A 16,220-nucleotide genomic window follows, 5' to 3' on the forward strand; every position below is an offset into this window, starting at 1 on the left:
GTGGCAGTGACAACGGAGAGTAGCGACAGCGACAACAGAGAGAGGCAAAGTGGAGAGCAGCGACAGCGGAGAGTAGCGACATCATAAAGAAAATGTCAATGACGAGAGTCAGGTTAGGGTTGGGGAAGTCACGAGGGGCAATGGAGAGAGGCTAATATCAGTACTTTAGTTGGTTCGATTGAACCAACTAATGCAAATGCGATCGAACTAGACCTAACATGCTGGTTCGGTTGCCTTAACCCGAGTGCTCGCCCAAAGTGCCCGACGTCTGGGCTCGGTGAGCGCACAAGCGACGCCTCTTTGAAGCGTGTCGCTCCGCCTAGATAGTAAACGAGGCGCTCGGGCCTCACCTTGCCTCGCCCGAGCACTTAGGCGAGTGCCCGAGCACCTTTTGAAATCACTGGGAGGAAGAAGAGAAAAAAGGAAGAGGAGACATGGGAGGTAGAGGAGAGGAGGAAGAGAAATGCTAGGAGCTTGGACAAACCGATGGTGATGGGCAAAAGGTAGGCACTGGGCGAGTACACACTTTGATATGAAGCATAAGCGGGTACACGCTTCAAACCCTAGCATTCTTGTTTCATAAAAAAAATCAATTCAACAATGAAAATAAAGGCTTCACATGTTAACATACACTAATTTTAAGGAGACAGATAAACGTTGATGCCATCCTCTCCGAGTAATGTAAATTCATCATGGGGTTGAACCACTTCTTCCAAACAAGCAGAATAGGGTTTGATAAAACAGCGTCGTCAAAAGAAAATATTTAGGACAATAGAGATTTTGGGGCTTCAGGTCTTATGCAATGGTAGAATTTAAGTAATATAAGTGGGAGACAGGAAAATATTTAGGACAATAGAGATTTTGGGGCTTCAGGTCTTATACAATGGTAGAATTAAAGTAATACAAGTGGAAGACAGGAAAAGAAAATTATGAAATAGAAAATGTTTTTGCAACTATTCCAAATCCTCCAACCTTGTACCGGGAGAAGGTTGTGGCTTCACCCCACTCACATTGTGGGAAAACTTTATATAACTCATTCACTGAGTTGCTGATGATTTAGTTACACTCTCTCACTCCCTCTTTTTATATCCCTAAGCATAAATAAAGAAAGAAAACAAACAAAACAAACAAATAATATAATTACAAAATTACATAAAGCAAATCAATCATTTATTGTTTCTTTTTATTGAAAAAGATCATTTTAAAATTTGTTTCGAAAAATAATCTTCCTTGCTGTGAGATATTTGATTGATAAACCCTTTCCTTTGTAGACTCTTTAATTATTATGGGACTTCCTCTTGGGGGTAAATCTTCAATAGGATTTAGAAACTTCAATGAAACCTAAATATTGATTTCTTTCATTCTTTTTTATTGTCTTCCTTTTTTATTGGACTTGAAGTTCTAAACAATCTAAGAAACAAAAATAGAAACATAGGAGTTGTTGTCATACAGAAATTTATATTTTCTTTCAAAAAACCCTCTAAAAGACCCCCCTAAAGTACTAAATTAGTCCAAATGAAAGAAAAAACAACTAGACTAAAATAAAAAAAAAGTTCAATTAAACTTGAATATACGTTCATCGCCAACCCAAGGGGATTCGAGTGGCATTTCATTTTCCATTCTTAATGAAGACCCTAAAGGTGTCTTAGTTTCCATAACCATGGTTATAAGTCTATGTAGGCTATTGAGTGCTAACAAGATCGGACTAAATCTAGAGTAAGTGCCAAGCAAATCCACCTTGGATTAATGTGTTCATCACTAGGTAAGCATAAAAAGCAAAGTTAAACATCAGCACCTACATCACTAAAAGATGGATAAATGAAACAATAAAATAAGCATGAAGCTTGGCACTTAACTTAAAATCATGGCCAACAAAATGTATAGGGCACAAATAAAAAATGCCTAATTATATGACATGAGTTAAGATTTACACATGATTCCAGAAATGATGTATAACAGATATACTGAAAAATTAAGTCTATAGAAAAAATCTAGTTTACCAAGTAAATGAACATTTGAGTAATTACCACAGGCAGTGCATCAGTAGACAATAATGCCATGTCAAATATCTTCCTTGCCATGTCAATGTTCCCATAGGTGGCTTCATTTTGTGCATACACACCACAAAGTAGTAAATCCTTTTTCACAAGAAATAAAATATTGAAGTTAAGAGCATAACCAGAGAAAATCTATAAATATTCGTCAAACAGCAAGCTCGAATCCGAAAATCATATTTAACTGTTCAGACTTCAGAGATTGACAATATCCCCAAAATGGAGTACAAGAAGAATTTGGAGTTGAGACTATGAAAAGAAAGTATAATTGCAATAGTTCCAATTTGGGTTGATGTTGAATAGGTCAACATCATCACACAGACAACCTTTACTGTAGCATGGAACTCACCTTAAAAGCTAGCAGAGGTAAACCTAAGACACATGTTGGCTCTGGAAGAAGTAACAATTACTACATACGCAAATCAATTTTGTAAAATAAATAAATAAAATCAGTTGGCTTTAAATCAAAATATTCTGGAACAAGAATGGTTCATCAAAAATGAGGAAAAAAGATAATGTACAAACAAAACAGATATCTGTCTCCAATAAATACAGTATAAAATGAATTAGAATCATAAATGCCTGAAAATACACATACATTCTTCAAAGAAACATATACTCTACTTATCAAAAAAAAAGAAACATATACTCTAGTAAATGAAAAGATATATAAATGTAAAGAATTTAAGAGTACCTGCCGATCTTTCTTTAACAAGCTTTTGGCCAATGCTCGAGATGGATTAATTGAGCAACTAGAAGACTTCATTTCAGACACAAACAAACATTCGGCAAAAAGCAGGGCTTCTTCTAACATGTGATTTCGTGGAAAAATATCAAGAAAAAGTAATATCGCATTTCGAAGGAACTTCATGGTACTAGTTCCCAATGAGATACTTGCATGGCTTAAAAGAGGTTCCAACACAAAATGGCTTTGAGGATCTTGTCTCTTGTTTACCAGTTGGAAAACAGTCCTTAGGTCATCTAAAATAATATTTGGCACTGTCTCTAAGCTGAGAACCTTTTCAATCCAACTTGACTTATTTGTACTTACCCTGAATAAAAAGGGACAGTTAACAAAAGGTAGAAAAGCATGTCCATTGAAACAAATGCTATGACAGAGAATAAACAATTAGGAAAAAAGGGAAAAAAACTTGTAAAAACAAGAGATAATACATTCTTGTAATTGCTTTCGATTAGAACACACAAAAGGGCACAAGAAAATTTTTCCAGATGTAAAAGCAATGGGAAACAGTATTGAGCACAGAACAAATATTATAATATAGCAACATTCAAATGAGCAGTAGCTTAATCAAAAGGAAACAAAAGTAATACATAATTCATTATTGTATATCCTTTTATTATTCTAACGCTGGAGAAAATGGAAAAAAAAAAAAAAGAACTTTTCAGAGAGTAGATATAAAGGAGCCCTCAAATATGACCGTGCAATAATACATGGTACTACTACTACACCATTAGGAACTTAATTTTCCATATGATACCATGCAATATAACCTCAATTAAAGAGTATACACTGTAAAAAACCAAGGGAAAAAATAAAAAAGGAACCATTTTCTCAATGATGTTGTATTAAGGTGTACCTCGACTACTAATACTGGTGAAGGCAAAAGAACTAAGAAAAGAGCATTATATTAAGACACACTAATGAGAAAGCATAGCAGGATAAAGAAACAAGGTTTAGAGCAATGAAGAGGAGAGGTAGCAGGGGAAAAAACTAAAAAGTATCCTGTCTTTAAAATCAACATAAAACAATGAAAATAGCACATGTTACAAGGCTTCAAACATCTTTCGCCATCTTTTGCAGACCTCATCACCCTTCCCCTTTTTTTTTTTTCGATAACATAAACTTCATACAACCCTCAACCTAATAGGTAAGCCATTACACACCAAGGTTTGTCGTGCCACAGTATACTGCCAAATATAGGTGGTACATACTAATCCGATAGGCAACCAGTTTATAGACCACCCTATATCGAGCAGTCCAGTTAAATTAATAAAATAATTAAAGAAATGGTGGGGCCCATGTTCAAATCAACATAAAAAAGAAAAAAAAAGAGATTAGGGCTTGCGAATGCGAGCCCTCTTCTCGCGTAAGGTGATACCACCTCGTCGCTGCCGCTTCACCTCTGCTACTTCGTCGTCACGTAAGGGGCCACTGCCTCACCATCGTTACTTTGCCCTTGCCATCACTGCTACTTCGCTTCCCCACTGCTACAGCTATTGCTTCGCCATCGCATATGATGGCGTTGCCTCGCTATCGTTGTTCTTTTCCTCCTCTTCTTTCTTCTTCCTTCTTCCTCCACTTCTTCCTCTTCGTCCCTCTTCCTTCCTCCTTCCTCCTATGTTCCTCTACTGCTCCTTCCACTTCTCTTTCTTTTTCTTCATCGCCGAGCCACCAACACGCACCAATGTATCATGTGTCGATACACTAGTACAGATCGATACATACTGTTCCAACAATTTGCCGAAATGAGTCTGGTACTCGAAAGGCAAACCCTATTACCCGAAAAGGTTTGCAATACTGAATGATACCGCCCGTATCAGGCGGTACATACCGGTCCGCTTGCTACCGAGCAATACCGTCGATTGGGGCTTATCGACGCTGTTTTTGCTCCGCTATCGTCCTAAATCGGACGGTGACCGAGGGAGAAGGGAAAAGAAGACGAAGAAGGGGAAGAAAGATAAGGGAGAAGAAGAGTTCCTGGAGATCGACGCCACTCTCCTCATTGGCAACTTCTCATCCGTGCGCAGGAAGAAGGATCATCGACGCCACGGGGTGAAGAGAGGCGACGCCTCGACGAAAACCTTATATATATATATATATATATATATATATATATATATATATGTGTGTGTGTGTGTGTGTGTGTGTGTGTGTGTGTGTAGAGAGAGAGAGAGAGAGAGAGAGAGAGATTGGCTCAAATAGATACAGAAGAGTAGAGAGATAGAGCCAATTAAATATCATATAGTATTCAAGGCAAAACATTCATATTGAACTTTAGATAGTTTTCCCTCTAGATCTATTTCTCACATTTATAAAGAACTTATCTGCGAGGCCCACAAAGCAATGTAAGGCATCTATCATCTTTATTCTTAGTTCATCACATCTTTTAATATATTGATTTGGTAAATAACTTCAGTCACACAGGATAAGTCACCAAGAACCTAATTGGCTAGAGATGTATAAAATCTTCATATTAGATGTACATCTAAACTCAATAAAAACCAGCAAGTATACAACTAGAAACCAGACATACAGGACAGTGATTCCGTTCCAAATTCCAGCACTCCTAGTCTAACTAGAAACCAGACATACAGGACAATTGTGATTTGAATCAATCATAATATAATCCAATTGGGTACAATTCTGGTACACTAATTTTTAATTTTTCCAATTTTTTTATTGAATTACATAAGCACCTCTGGAATGGACAATTTAATTTATTTTATTTACTTTCATTGTGGTATAAATTTAAATTTCATGTTGAGACTGTGCATTTTAAATTAACTCCTGGTTCAATTGTTCTTTAATGATCTTAATTGTGAACAATTTCATGGACGCACAATCTAACTTACCTAAACTGGGGTTTTACAAACAACTTCAGGCCTAACAATGATTCCATCACATGGCCTATTCAAATTCACATCTATCTATAATTTAAGTATCAATTTCTATTGAAATTCAAGCCTAATTCCTGAATTTGTTTCTAATTCTCTGAATTGACCAAACTTTATGATATGGAATCATTAGTTATATTAGTTGACATGTTACTTACCTTGTGTAGCAATATCAATTACATGTGTAGCCTACATGGCCAGATTGGTTATACTTGGTGATTTAGTATATTAGATTTTGTTTAGCTGTACATGTACTTTGCATATTACATTTGCAAAGGACATACAGTTTTTGAGCATCATGTAACAAGCCCTCACATTTAAGTCCAACCAATATATGGTCCTACATGTCTATTCCATATATAGTTCTTCAGCCGAATACTCCTTTCATAGGCTACCTAAGATATAAACTAGAACTGCTTTATAATAACCAAAAGCACCAAATGTTCAATTACAAATATTCAGCTAAAATTTATTGCTCCAGCCTCCAATAATTAGTGACGGCAGACTATACGGATGTTATAACTGGAAGCTCAAAGCCCAGTGGCCATATAATTCAGTTAGAAAAGAGCTTGAATCTACTAAAGGAAGCTTATTTTTGGACTTATAAACCAACATAAATTGATAAAAACATGCTCAAGGAAACTATGGTTGATCCAATTTTAAATTGTTAATTAATGAGAGAGGTCCAAATAAAAAAGTACTCTTGAACTCTGATTACACAATCCCCCTTGTTTTTCATGGCATATGGCAATTATTCTCTTATCCCACTGCACATACTGTAACCAGGTTTTCCTCTTAATCTTCCTTTTTTTCTCCCTATTTCTCATGCTCACTCTTTCCCTTTTCTATCTCACCCATGCTGACCTCACATTTTCATGATTCACAAAACATGTGAACTGTGGATGATCGTGTTTCATTTTGACACTCTAATATCATCTAAGGTATCCAATATACATAAAAGATATGTATGGTAAACTGTAAATGAAGAACAGCATTTGGCCATCTCCCATTTACATGACATCTTCTGGTGGTATATAAATAAATAAATAAATATATATATATATCAAAGTCTGCTTATGGCTCATATGCTATCTGTTATCTACGTTGAAAACCATCTACCATGAAATGCAAAATAGTGGTCAAGATCAAAAGGAGAAGAATTTAAAAACTTTAGTATCCAAGAACTAAGAACAATGTCATTCAGTAACAAGAAACTAGAAAGAAAATGATTCTTTGTGTAAAATCAATATTTTAAACTTTAAGTAGATGCTTGATGTCAAAGAATAACATAATTCTTGATCATGGTTTAATTGATAATAACAAAAGACATTATCACGTGTGCAACTAACCATTGAGAAACCTTGCCTCCAAAGAAATCAACAAATTGAAACACCAACGATAGATGTGCCTCTTTTGAGGACAATGAGAATAGATAGTCACTGACATCTTCAAACAAGATAACTCTTGAAAGCTGTTCATTGTGATCATCATCTAAATTATCATCAGAATGAAGGGATACAGACTTTCCAATTTCACCTATTCATATAAATAAGGATCATTAGTTATGGAAGTACATAAAAGACAGACTTATAGAACTATTTAGCAGGTAAAACCATCCATCACAAAAGGAGAAAAAGGTCGACCATACAAACCAGAGTCCTCGTGAATAGGCATCCATTGTTCGCTATCCCTTAATAACTCCTCCTTTGACCATTTATTCCAAGTTTCTGTGTCTTTAACCTCACTGTTCGGCTCAGAATCTATGTCAATCCCAAGCTTTTTCAGCAAAGCTTCAATGTCATCTACTGGAGGAATTTCTTCAGTGTCAAGGTTCTCTTTAGATTCAAGGTTCTGTTCAGTATTTTCATTATCAATGGGAAGATCCACTGATACTTCTGGATCTTTGCTTGGGACATTCTTTTTTGATGAAAGTTCAAACCAACCACTCCAGCCTCCAACCTCAGTCTCAGCAGTGCTATCCTCTGATGTAGTATTTTGCCTATTCTGCTCATCTTTTTCCAGCCAGGATGACCAACCAAGTGCACCATCTTCCCCAACTCTGGCAACACCACTTTTCCAAAAGTGATCAAAGAGCCTTTGCTTACTATGTGAGCTGAGAGTTAAGGAAGGACAGAACAAACTGTACTCAAGTTCAGCCTGAAATAAACCAGTTGCTAATTCTTGGTAACCTGCTTGCCACTCGAACCTACAATAGCTGACAAATATATCAACCAGGCCAAGTTCTAGTTGAACTAGAGAAGAATCACCTGATTGCAAACTTGCAAATTCCTGTATCAGAAGGAACATAATAGACCAAGGTTAATAAGCTTGAATAAAAAGTAAGAGAAGAGAAAAGATCCCTTGACTTTCTAATTAAGAATATAACAACAAGAAAATCATTTTCCCAACTCATTATCTGCTTCAATCATGAATTTGTAGAAGAAAAAGAAGAGGGCATTACAGGGGGAAAGTTACTTTCTGAACCCCAAAGGTACACTTTTTCAACACCAAAGCACAGCAAGTACTTCTTGGAGTCCATTGTATCATTTTGAGGTTCTAGAACCACAAATCTCAACAATTTCTTTTATACTACAGGTATCTTGCTTGGATTGGCCGATAGAAAATTGTCAAAGTTTCTTTTGCTTTCTAAGCCATCAAGTCATCTCCATTCCAAAAGCACCACTTGCCTTATCCACCATACACCACCTCTAATGTGCACTCTACAAATTCTGCATGTAACAACCAAGGTTTAAAATTCAGTCCAGTGCTAACACATGGTACCAGTACAGATTAATGTACAGACACTCTGGTGCTAACACCGATCTGTACAAACTAGCATGGTACTAGTACGGATTAATGTACTGACACTCGATATGGGTTGGTGTTGTATGAACTATGAACCACAGAGAGAAAGAAGATGTGTGGAATTGGAGAAGGATGCCGAGAAAGAGGACTGGCCATGGATGAGGACTGCATGAGGAGAAGGCAGAGATAGAAGAGATCTAACGGCAGAAGGAGGTGGTGACCACGATGAGCAAAAGAGAGAACTACAACAAGGCTAAGTGGAGGAAGAGGTGGTAGGGTGCAGCGAAGAGGTGAGAGGTGAGAGAGAGTGTGAGAAATAGAGTGTGACCGCTATCACAACTGCTGAAAGATTAAAAAAAGTTTATTAGTACTGTCTACATCTAGGTAGGCCTGGTTAAAACTGGACGGTACACCCATCACCCAGTATGTACCAAAACTGAGCGAAAACCAATGGTATGTATACCGATACATGGTTGAAATAGTAAAATACCCATCCATACCAACCCATGCCAACCACATATGACTAGGACAATTAAGGCTTTTTGCAGTTCTGCATGTGTTCCTGGCCTTATTTTCACAGAAAGCTCTAGGAAAACATAGTATTATAATCAAGACAAATTACTATACAATATTGTTGTTCCCATATATTAATGCAAACACTAAACTTATAAGTCCAAGAATAGTTACACATGTAGGTGGCTACACAAATACTTTATCCTCATTACAGGACTGTCCACAAAGGAAGAAACAAATGCAAAGACCCTGGTGGCCTTAAAAAATTTTCAAGGTTCCATTCATGGTGCAACATACATGTTCTTGAAAGGCCCTGAACATGTTATGGATATGGCACTAAGAATGAAACCAGGGTTAAACATTACGAATTTGACATTTAAGTAAAATTAAGTGTCACTAAGAATGATAGAGAGGCTAAACAATGTGGATTTGAAGTTTAGATAAGGTTAGGTATAAATTAAATGTAGTTAAGAGATCTATCAGGCCTTATAGGTCACAACACCAAAGCCATAAACAACAAGGATATACAAAAAGGAAGGAATGCTGTAAGTTCTCCCCAACATAAGCTGAAGGAGAATAATAATTATATTTAATCAATCTATAATCCAAGCATTATGATAAAAGAAAATGATATATGTAAAAGTAAATAGGCAGTGTTATAAAAAAAGAAAACATAGAACCTGCCTACGCTGCTTGTCGCAAGCTGAGGATAATGCTTGGATTGCATGAGCATAGGTTCTTCTTATTTTAGAAACCTTGAACCTAGAAAAGTCTCCTTGGCAGACAAGTAGAAACTCTTTCCACAACTTGCAACTCTCAGAATGCTGGATGAGTATTCTCTCCCATTTTTCAATGGAAGTATCAATGCTATCCCTGCCTTGATAAGACTTCAGGAGACAGAGTAAGAGCTCCTCACTATTTGGATTAAGCTCCACTGCCTTCTCCAAAATACTAATTTTCTTTTCAAGCATCTGCATTCGTGCTGCTTTTTGTGGTTGTGTGCTTGCAATCTTATCCTGATCATTGACATAAAATAGATTTTTTTCAACCAAGTACTTCGTGAACTCAAGATTGATATTAAGAGAAGGAAAACTGTAAATGTTAAATGATAGGATGTTTAACTTAGTTCATGCTGTAAGGATTAACTGTTCAAAATCATAAGATAGAATCTCAACACCAACTTTAATCTAAAACAAAAAGGTAGGTGAATACCTGAAACTCAGCAAAGTCTAGCCAAACTTTCTCATCATAAGGACAATCCCTGGACATTTTGTTGAAGTCTCTTGTCCTTTGAATCACTTCATCTTCCCAAGACTCCTCAAGCTCTTCATTTTTTGATGGAACATTTTCAGAGGAAGAATGTGAATCTAACAGCGGCACAAAATCCCCAGGAATCATTGAAGACATGGCTCTATTAACAAATTTAGTATTCTTAAAAGCCCTATTACGTTCTAACATAGTAAATTTTGCAGAATAATAACGGCCTCCTGATTTCAGCTTGTGGTCTAGTACATCATGATCTCCCTCAGTATCCATGTTTAAAGCTGAAGTTCTCCAGCGATATAATGCCCAGAAATTGGTCTGAGATGAATCACCATAATCCTGAATCTTGTAACGAGCAATGTCCATCCTACAAACCAAAAGGCCAATATATCTCAAGTGTTTCCTTCAGGAGCTCTACAACCCACAACATGAATTAAAACAATTATTAAATTCCAAATATGAAACAAAGAATGTTTCTCAAAACCAACAAAATGGCTACAGATAAAGCATTGATGCAGTAGTCAGATAAATAATTTAAGTAACTTTTCATGTTATCTCATAATTGAATAATATTCATACTAATCCAAGAACCAACCAACTTCTTTCTAAACGGAACATATCTAGCCATAGACCACAGAGACATGCATCAATTCACAATAATGAGAATGCAACCACATTCAATGTGAGTTTGAACAAGATGTACAAAAAAGAGCATGAGAAAAAGGGGAAGGGAAAAAGAAGTAACAAAATGAAGAAGAACATTAGGAAAAGAAACATTTTCTGCAATAAATTATTAGACCAGTTCGGAGCAAATGAATCAACAATTGAACCACTGATCCAGAATAACATTTGAACACAGATTGAAGTTTTCTTTGAAATCATGGTTCTCCATATCTAAAATGTAGCACCCAATACATATCAATCCGTTTGGTTACTGGCAGGCAGACTGCTCTAACCGAGTGGTCCACTTCTGAAACAGGGCTGATCACATGGTTCTTTTTTCTTTTTAATTTAACAGCTTTATTTATTTTTTAAACCCCATAATCATCCATCCACAACCCCCCACCCTTGTTCTTGCAGAGGCTGCAGCATTTGTCGCTTGCGGTATCGCCTGTCATCCCTGGCCCACATCCACTGCCTCAGGGCCCTGCCAACCACCACTGCCCCCATGTAATATTCATCCTCCTCCTCCTCCTCCAACTCCTTTGCCTCCTCTGCGTCTCTTTTTCTCCACCACTTCCTTCCAGCCTGTCCTCCTTTCTCCTTGAACCATGGTGCACCCCGATGTAGCATATGTTGGTACATTGAAATGGACCAGACCTCTAATGATATGGCCATTGATCTGGAATGGGCTCGGTACCGAAAACTGAAAAAGACTGGATTGAAACAAACTATGGCATCAAGGGACCTTGACATCAAGGGGAAACACCATAAGTGTGGACAGATCCCAAAATCATTGGACCAAATCAGATTGGAACCAGAAAACTAACTGTAATTTGTTTTCCAAAATGGTAGTGAGATAAGTGGCAGAGAATGTGATAAAGGCTTTAGGAATTTCATGGAATCATCCTAAATATGAATTTAAGTACTCTGAACTACTATTCTAAAAATGATAGTGAGACCTAAAAAGACTAATAGAAACTATAAATAAAAATTCAGATACTCTAAACTTAACTAAATATATGGCATTTTACAGATCTCAATGATAGTAAAAGATCCATGTAACCAATCTCAAATAATTGAGATTTACGGTTTTGTTGTTGTTGCATATTAAATATGAATTTATCTAGATCCACAAATTTGTTGAAAATCTTACTCAAGGATTTTAAGTTGGTTGGACCTTTATTTTGGACCAGAATATCAACCCATATTTCCTAATATCACCAGAAAAATAATAAAAAATTCAAAACTGAAAAATGATCTATATGGTCTAGTACTAACTCTTGGTTAGACCAGTAAATACTAATTAGTACAAATATATTGTCAGATATTTGTTTTCTGGATCTTAATGACATATTGACTGATGTTTGACCACTTCTTAGCTTGACATGTTATAAACCAGATGGGCTTATAATGCAACACTAGAACAGATGGTCTTATATGTTAGCTATTATGCTTGTTTCCTTTTCTCCTACAATCACTTATTCACCCCATCACAATGATAAAGAGCAGAGTTTCTAAAGAGATGACCTATCACAAAACTTGCACCAGTAGCTCTTCTGGAACAAAAAAAAATTAAAATTATAATGCAGTGAAACTTCATGACAAATAAGTAGCAATGATGGGAAAACGCAAAGCAAGCTAGTGACAGATGTCCTGAGGAGGACATTAGCAGTTAAAATTGCACAATTATGGTCATTTGCTTCAAAATTATTAAGGTATAAGGACCAAAACTTGAATTTAATCAGTATGCAACAGTGCCTAGTATAAGGACCCGAAAGAAGATTTCTGTATCACATATTTTACAAAGTATCTCCTCCTATAATAGCAAATATTCCTGCTAGTAATATTAATTAAGCCTATGTAACTATTACTAGTTAATGTAGGACGAGTAGCAACAGATTTCTTCTGATGATAGAGAGAAAAAAAGAGATAATAACTGAAACATAATAGAAAAAAACTTAGATAACTATTAGACTCGCTCTGGCTCAAGGAGCGAACTCCTAGAATGAAGGTATCATACCTCCACACATCTCGCATGTGGACAATGGAATAATTCTATCGAAAAAACAAATGTGGCCTCACACCACTCGCACATTAGATAGGAAGAACTCAATTTACTGACCAACTTCTGATTGATGCATTATAATGTCCTAGCCCCTTTTTATAGGTTCAACCGTTCAAGTACAAGAATAAAAAGGAAATTAGAGAAATAAAAAATTATAATCGCATCAAATAAAATATACGATCTATTGTTTCCTACAAAAAAAGATAATATTCTTGACTTGATTTGAAGGATAATCTTTTTTTTTTAATGATATTATTGATTGATAGACTTTCATCTTTATAGAGATGAATCTTTAATATCTTCAATCAATAACGAACTTTATTTCTTCCACTCTTTTCTGCATTTGTTTTCTTTTTCTTTGTCTTGAATAGATGTTGTCATGTGACAACTTACGGAAAATATCTCTAAACAAAATAAGATTTATTCAAATAACATATAAACTGAATTGCTCCATCATCACAAACGTAACTAATCCTTCACCATTGTACTTTACATACATTGTCTAACTTACAATAGTAAAAAATTATAACACACAACGACAGACCAGAGTAACAACGAAGATCACAGCACAAAATAGAAACCTAGTATGACCTCCAAATAAGCATGGATAAGAACAATTAGGTACACTTTTAATAATGACTTCATCGAACTAAAATAATGGTTCCACCATTGGTCTTTCACAGGGAACATGAGAACCCAAAATATACATGACGAAAGTTAGAGCTACAGAAGTCTTCAGCATACCAAGAACCACGTGAGAGATTCTAAAAACATTACACTATATCACTATAAAATGAAAGCCCCAATCATCTCCACTAAATTTCAAGTTTACTGATACACGACAATTAGGCTTAACGGTGACCAGCGTATGTTGCGGAAAAAGAATTGCCTCAGAAACAGCAACCACTAAATAATATTAGCCAAACGAGGAAAAATTTCAGCAACATTCACAAGAAAAACGCGAAGCTTTATGGGGAGTACACGAACCTGTAAAGGCATCCAAACGCCAAATTGTCCCTATCCCCATGAGCGTCGAAATAGTATTCCTTTGCCGGCTGGGTATCGGACCCCGCCCAAGCTCGAACCTCCGACTTCCTCGAAGCGCCATCATCCAATCTCTCCTTCTCCCTCTTCCTCTTTCTCCTCCTCCTTTCCTTGCCCTTCGAGCGACGCTCGTCCTTAGATGAAGATTCCGAGGGCGACGACGGCACGAGATCATAGGACCGTTGAGGACGCCATGCTGGCGTGGGATCTCCAGCCGCGGCAGCGCCAGAGGCCTCAACGTCCGAGTCGGGGCTCGCCGGCTCCTCCCAGTGAGGCCGGTCGCTTCCCCTTCCCGGAAGGGACGAGACGTCGAAGCTAAAGCTGGCGTTGGAAAGCCACTGGGGAGCACTGGAGGGGAACGAATCGGGAAGAGAAATGTTTGATGAGAGGGGGAAGAGGGAGGGTTTTAGGGCGTTTGATTCCGGCCTTTCTTCTTCACCGCCTGATCTCTCCGCCTCCATCGCGTTTGAGACGGAACGCGAGGACGAGCCACTTATAGGTAAGACCCCGACCAACTCACGGGCACCGCTTAAGCCGGTCACGCCTTGGCTCTCCACCGTTGAACATGGTTTTGATCCCTCATCATCGACCGTCCAAGTGAACCAATATATTTATGTAGGCCAATTTATGTAATAATTAAAATATTAATATATTATCAATTATATATTAAAAAATTTAACTTACAAATTAATAATAATAATAATAATAATAATATAATCATATCATTTTCTTTGTTGGATTGTTGGCATTCTCAGTTTGTTTGAGAGGATCATTGAAAGTAGATAATAAAGAAAAGTTCAGCCTAATGCTATATTTCTGTCTTATTTGAATAATAAAATATAATTATATATTTATATATTTTAAATAAAATAACAAATAAATATAGTGTCATTATATTAGCTCATCAAGTAATCAAATATTAAAATATTCAACTAATATTACTTATAATTAGTAATAATATCTATTACTTCCATCTTACCCTAATATTGAATTTGGTTATATTGTTTCTAAACAATGCTAAAAATATTGTAACTCTATTCAAATAGTAGCATAATTATGTCAAATAAAGTCATATTCCACTGAATTCTTTTTTTGTTATAATTTTATATAATTTTTCATATCTCAAATTGGTAAGTTACAACATTCTTAAATTATTTGAAGTTGAAAGTGTGCTAATTTTAAGTTTTTAATCAGAAAGCTTCATATTATGTTTTTTATTCCATTACAAACTTTTTCATTACATTATATTTTGCAAAAATCATACATATACGCTAGTAATCCTAATTCTGAATAGACTCACACTATTATTTGACACTAATTAAAAAATATAACTAAGTCAGAGTAAGATCATATGTCATTGAATTTTTTTGTAAGTGAAAGTTTTTCCCATAGGTTTGAAATGAGTGTAGACAATTATTTATTTTGGTAATTTTAAGGTTTTTATAATTATATATAAAAATAATTATTTATGTTTTATTTTTCATAAATAATTTTATAAACTCTTTATAAATATTTCCTATGTCATATATTTTGTAATTAAAATTTTTGTTTGAGATTTTGATGATATTTTATTCAATTTTGACTTATTTTGATTAAAATTATATTAAAATAAGAAGAAAAAAAAAGAGAAAAGGATACAGATTCAAGCGAACCGGATTTAGTATTGAAAGGCCCTTCAAGATTGCAGGAATCGCAATCTTCATTAGCACGAGAAAGAGTTCAAAACTCAAAATTATTTATGAACAATGTGATGAATGCTAAAATAGACTTTAAATCAAAACTATCTGTACTCCTCCAAAACTCCCAAAGTATCCTGAAAATATTTTTGAGTCACCTAGTTTTCCATAAAAACTAGACAGTCCAGTCATAGAAGAAGCTATAGAAAATCACAAGATTAGCAAGTTCAACCATCACAAGAGGTCTTTGTCAGTCCGGATGATGCGATCAAACTGCATGTCATCACAAAAAAAAACATACCCAATGCACAAGACTCCCACCAATACGGAGAGTTAATGTATACAGCCTTACATTTAAATATTTAAATAGACTATTTTCGTAACTCAAATCCTAATCTCTTAGGTCGCAAAAGAGCATCTTTACTATTGTACCGAGACCCACCCTCTTTAATGCCAAAAGAAAACTACAGCAGAGAAAAATGACATTCGAAAACAAGAAAA

The 16,220-nt window shown here is 35.9% G+C and overlaps 1 protein-coding gene across 6 annotated transcripts in view; it reads right to left on the reverse strand.

Annotated features, from left to right (window-relative positions):
• The window catches only part of LOC135581905 (uncharacterized), a 31,625-nt gene extending 17,105 nt beyond the window's left edge, over nucleotides 1-14,520 (reverse strand). For 2 of the 6 annotated variants that reach the window (XM_065178985.1, XM_065178983.1), the window contains exons 1-7: nucleotides 13,987-14,520; nucleotides 10,221-10,638; nucleotides 9,689-10,024; nucleotides 7,334-7,979; nucleotides 7,040-7,226; nucleotides 2,749-3,106; nucleotides 2,028-2,138 (exon numbers count right to left, since the gene is read on the reverse strand). In XM_065178985.1, the coding sequence (XP_065035057.1) occupies nucleotides 2,028-2,138; nucleotides 2,749-3,106; nucleotides 7,040-7,226; nucleotides 7,334-7,979; nucleotides 9,689-10,024; nucleotides 10,221-10,638; nucleotides 13,987-14,504 (2,574 nt within the window). In that variant the 5' untranslated portion in view covers nucleotides 14,505-14,520. Of the gene's footprint in view, nucleotides 1-2,000; nucleotides 2,139-2,748; nucleotides 3,107-7,039; nucleotides 7,227-7,333; nucleotides 7,980-9,688; nucleotides 10,025-10,220; nucleotides 10,686-13,986 lie in introns of all 6 variants that reach the window. The other 4 variants (XM_065178984.1, XM_065178982.1, XM_065178981.1 and 1 more) reach the window with 4 other exon arrangements.
• Nucleotides 14,521-16,220: the final 1,700 nt, after the last annotated feature.

Source organism: Musa acuminata, unplaced genomic scaffold (genome assembly GCF_036884655.1).
Source record: "Musa acuminata AAA Group cultivar baxijiao unplaced genomic scaffold, Cavendish_Baxijiao_AAA HiC_scaffold_1137, whole genome shotgun sequence".
Classification (NCBI taxonomy): domain Eukaryota; kingdom Viridiplantae; phylum Streptophyta; class Magnoliopsida; order Zingiberales; family Musaceae; genus Musa; species Musa acuminata.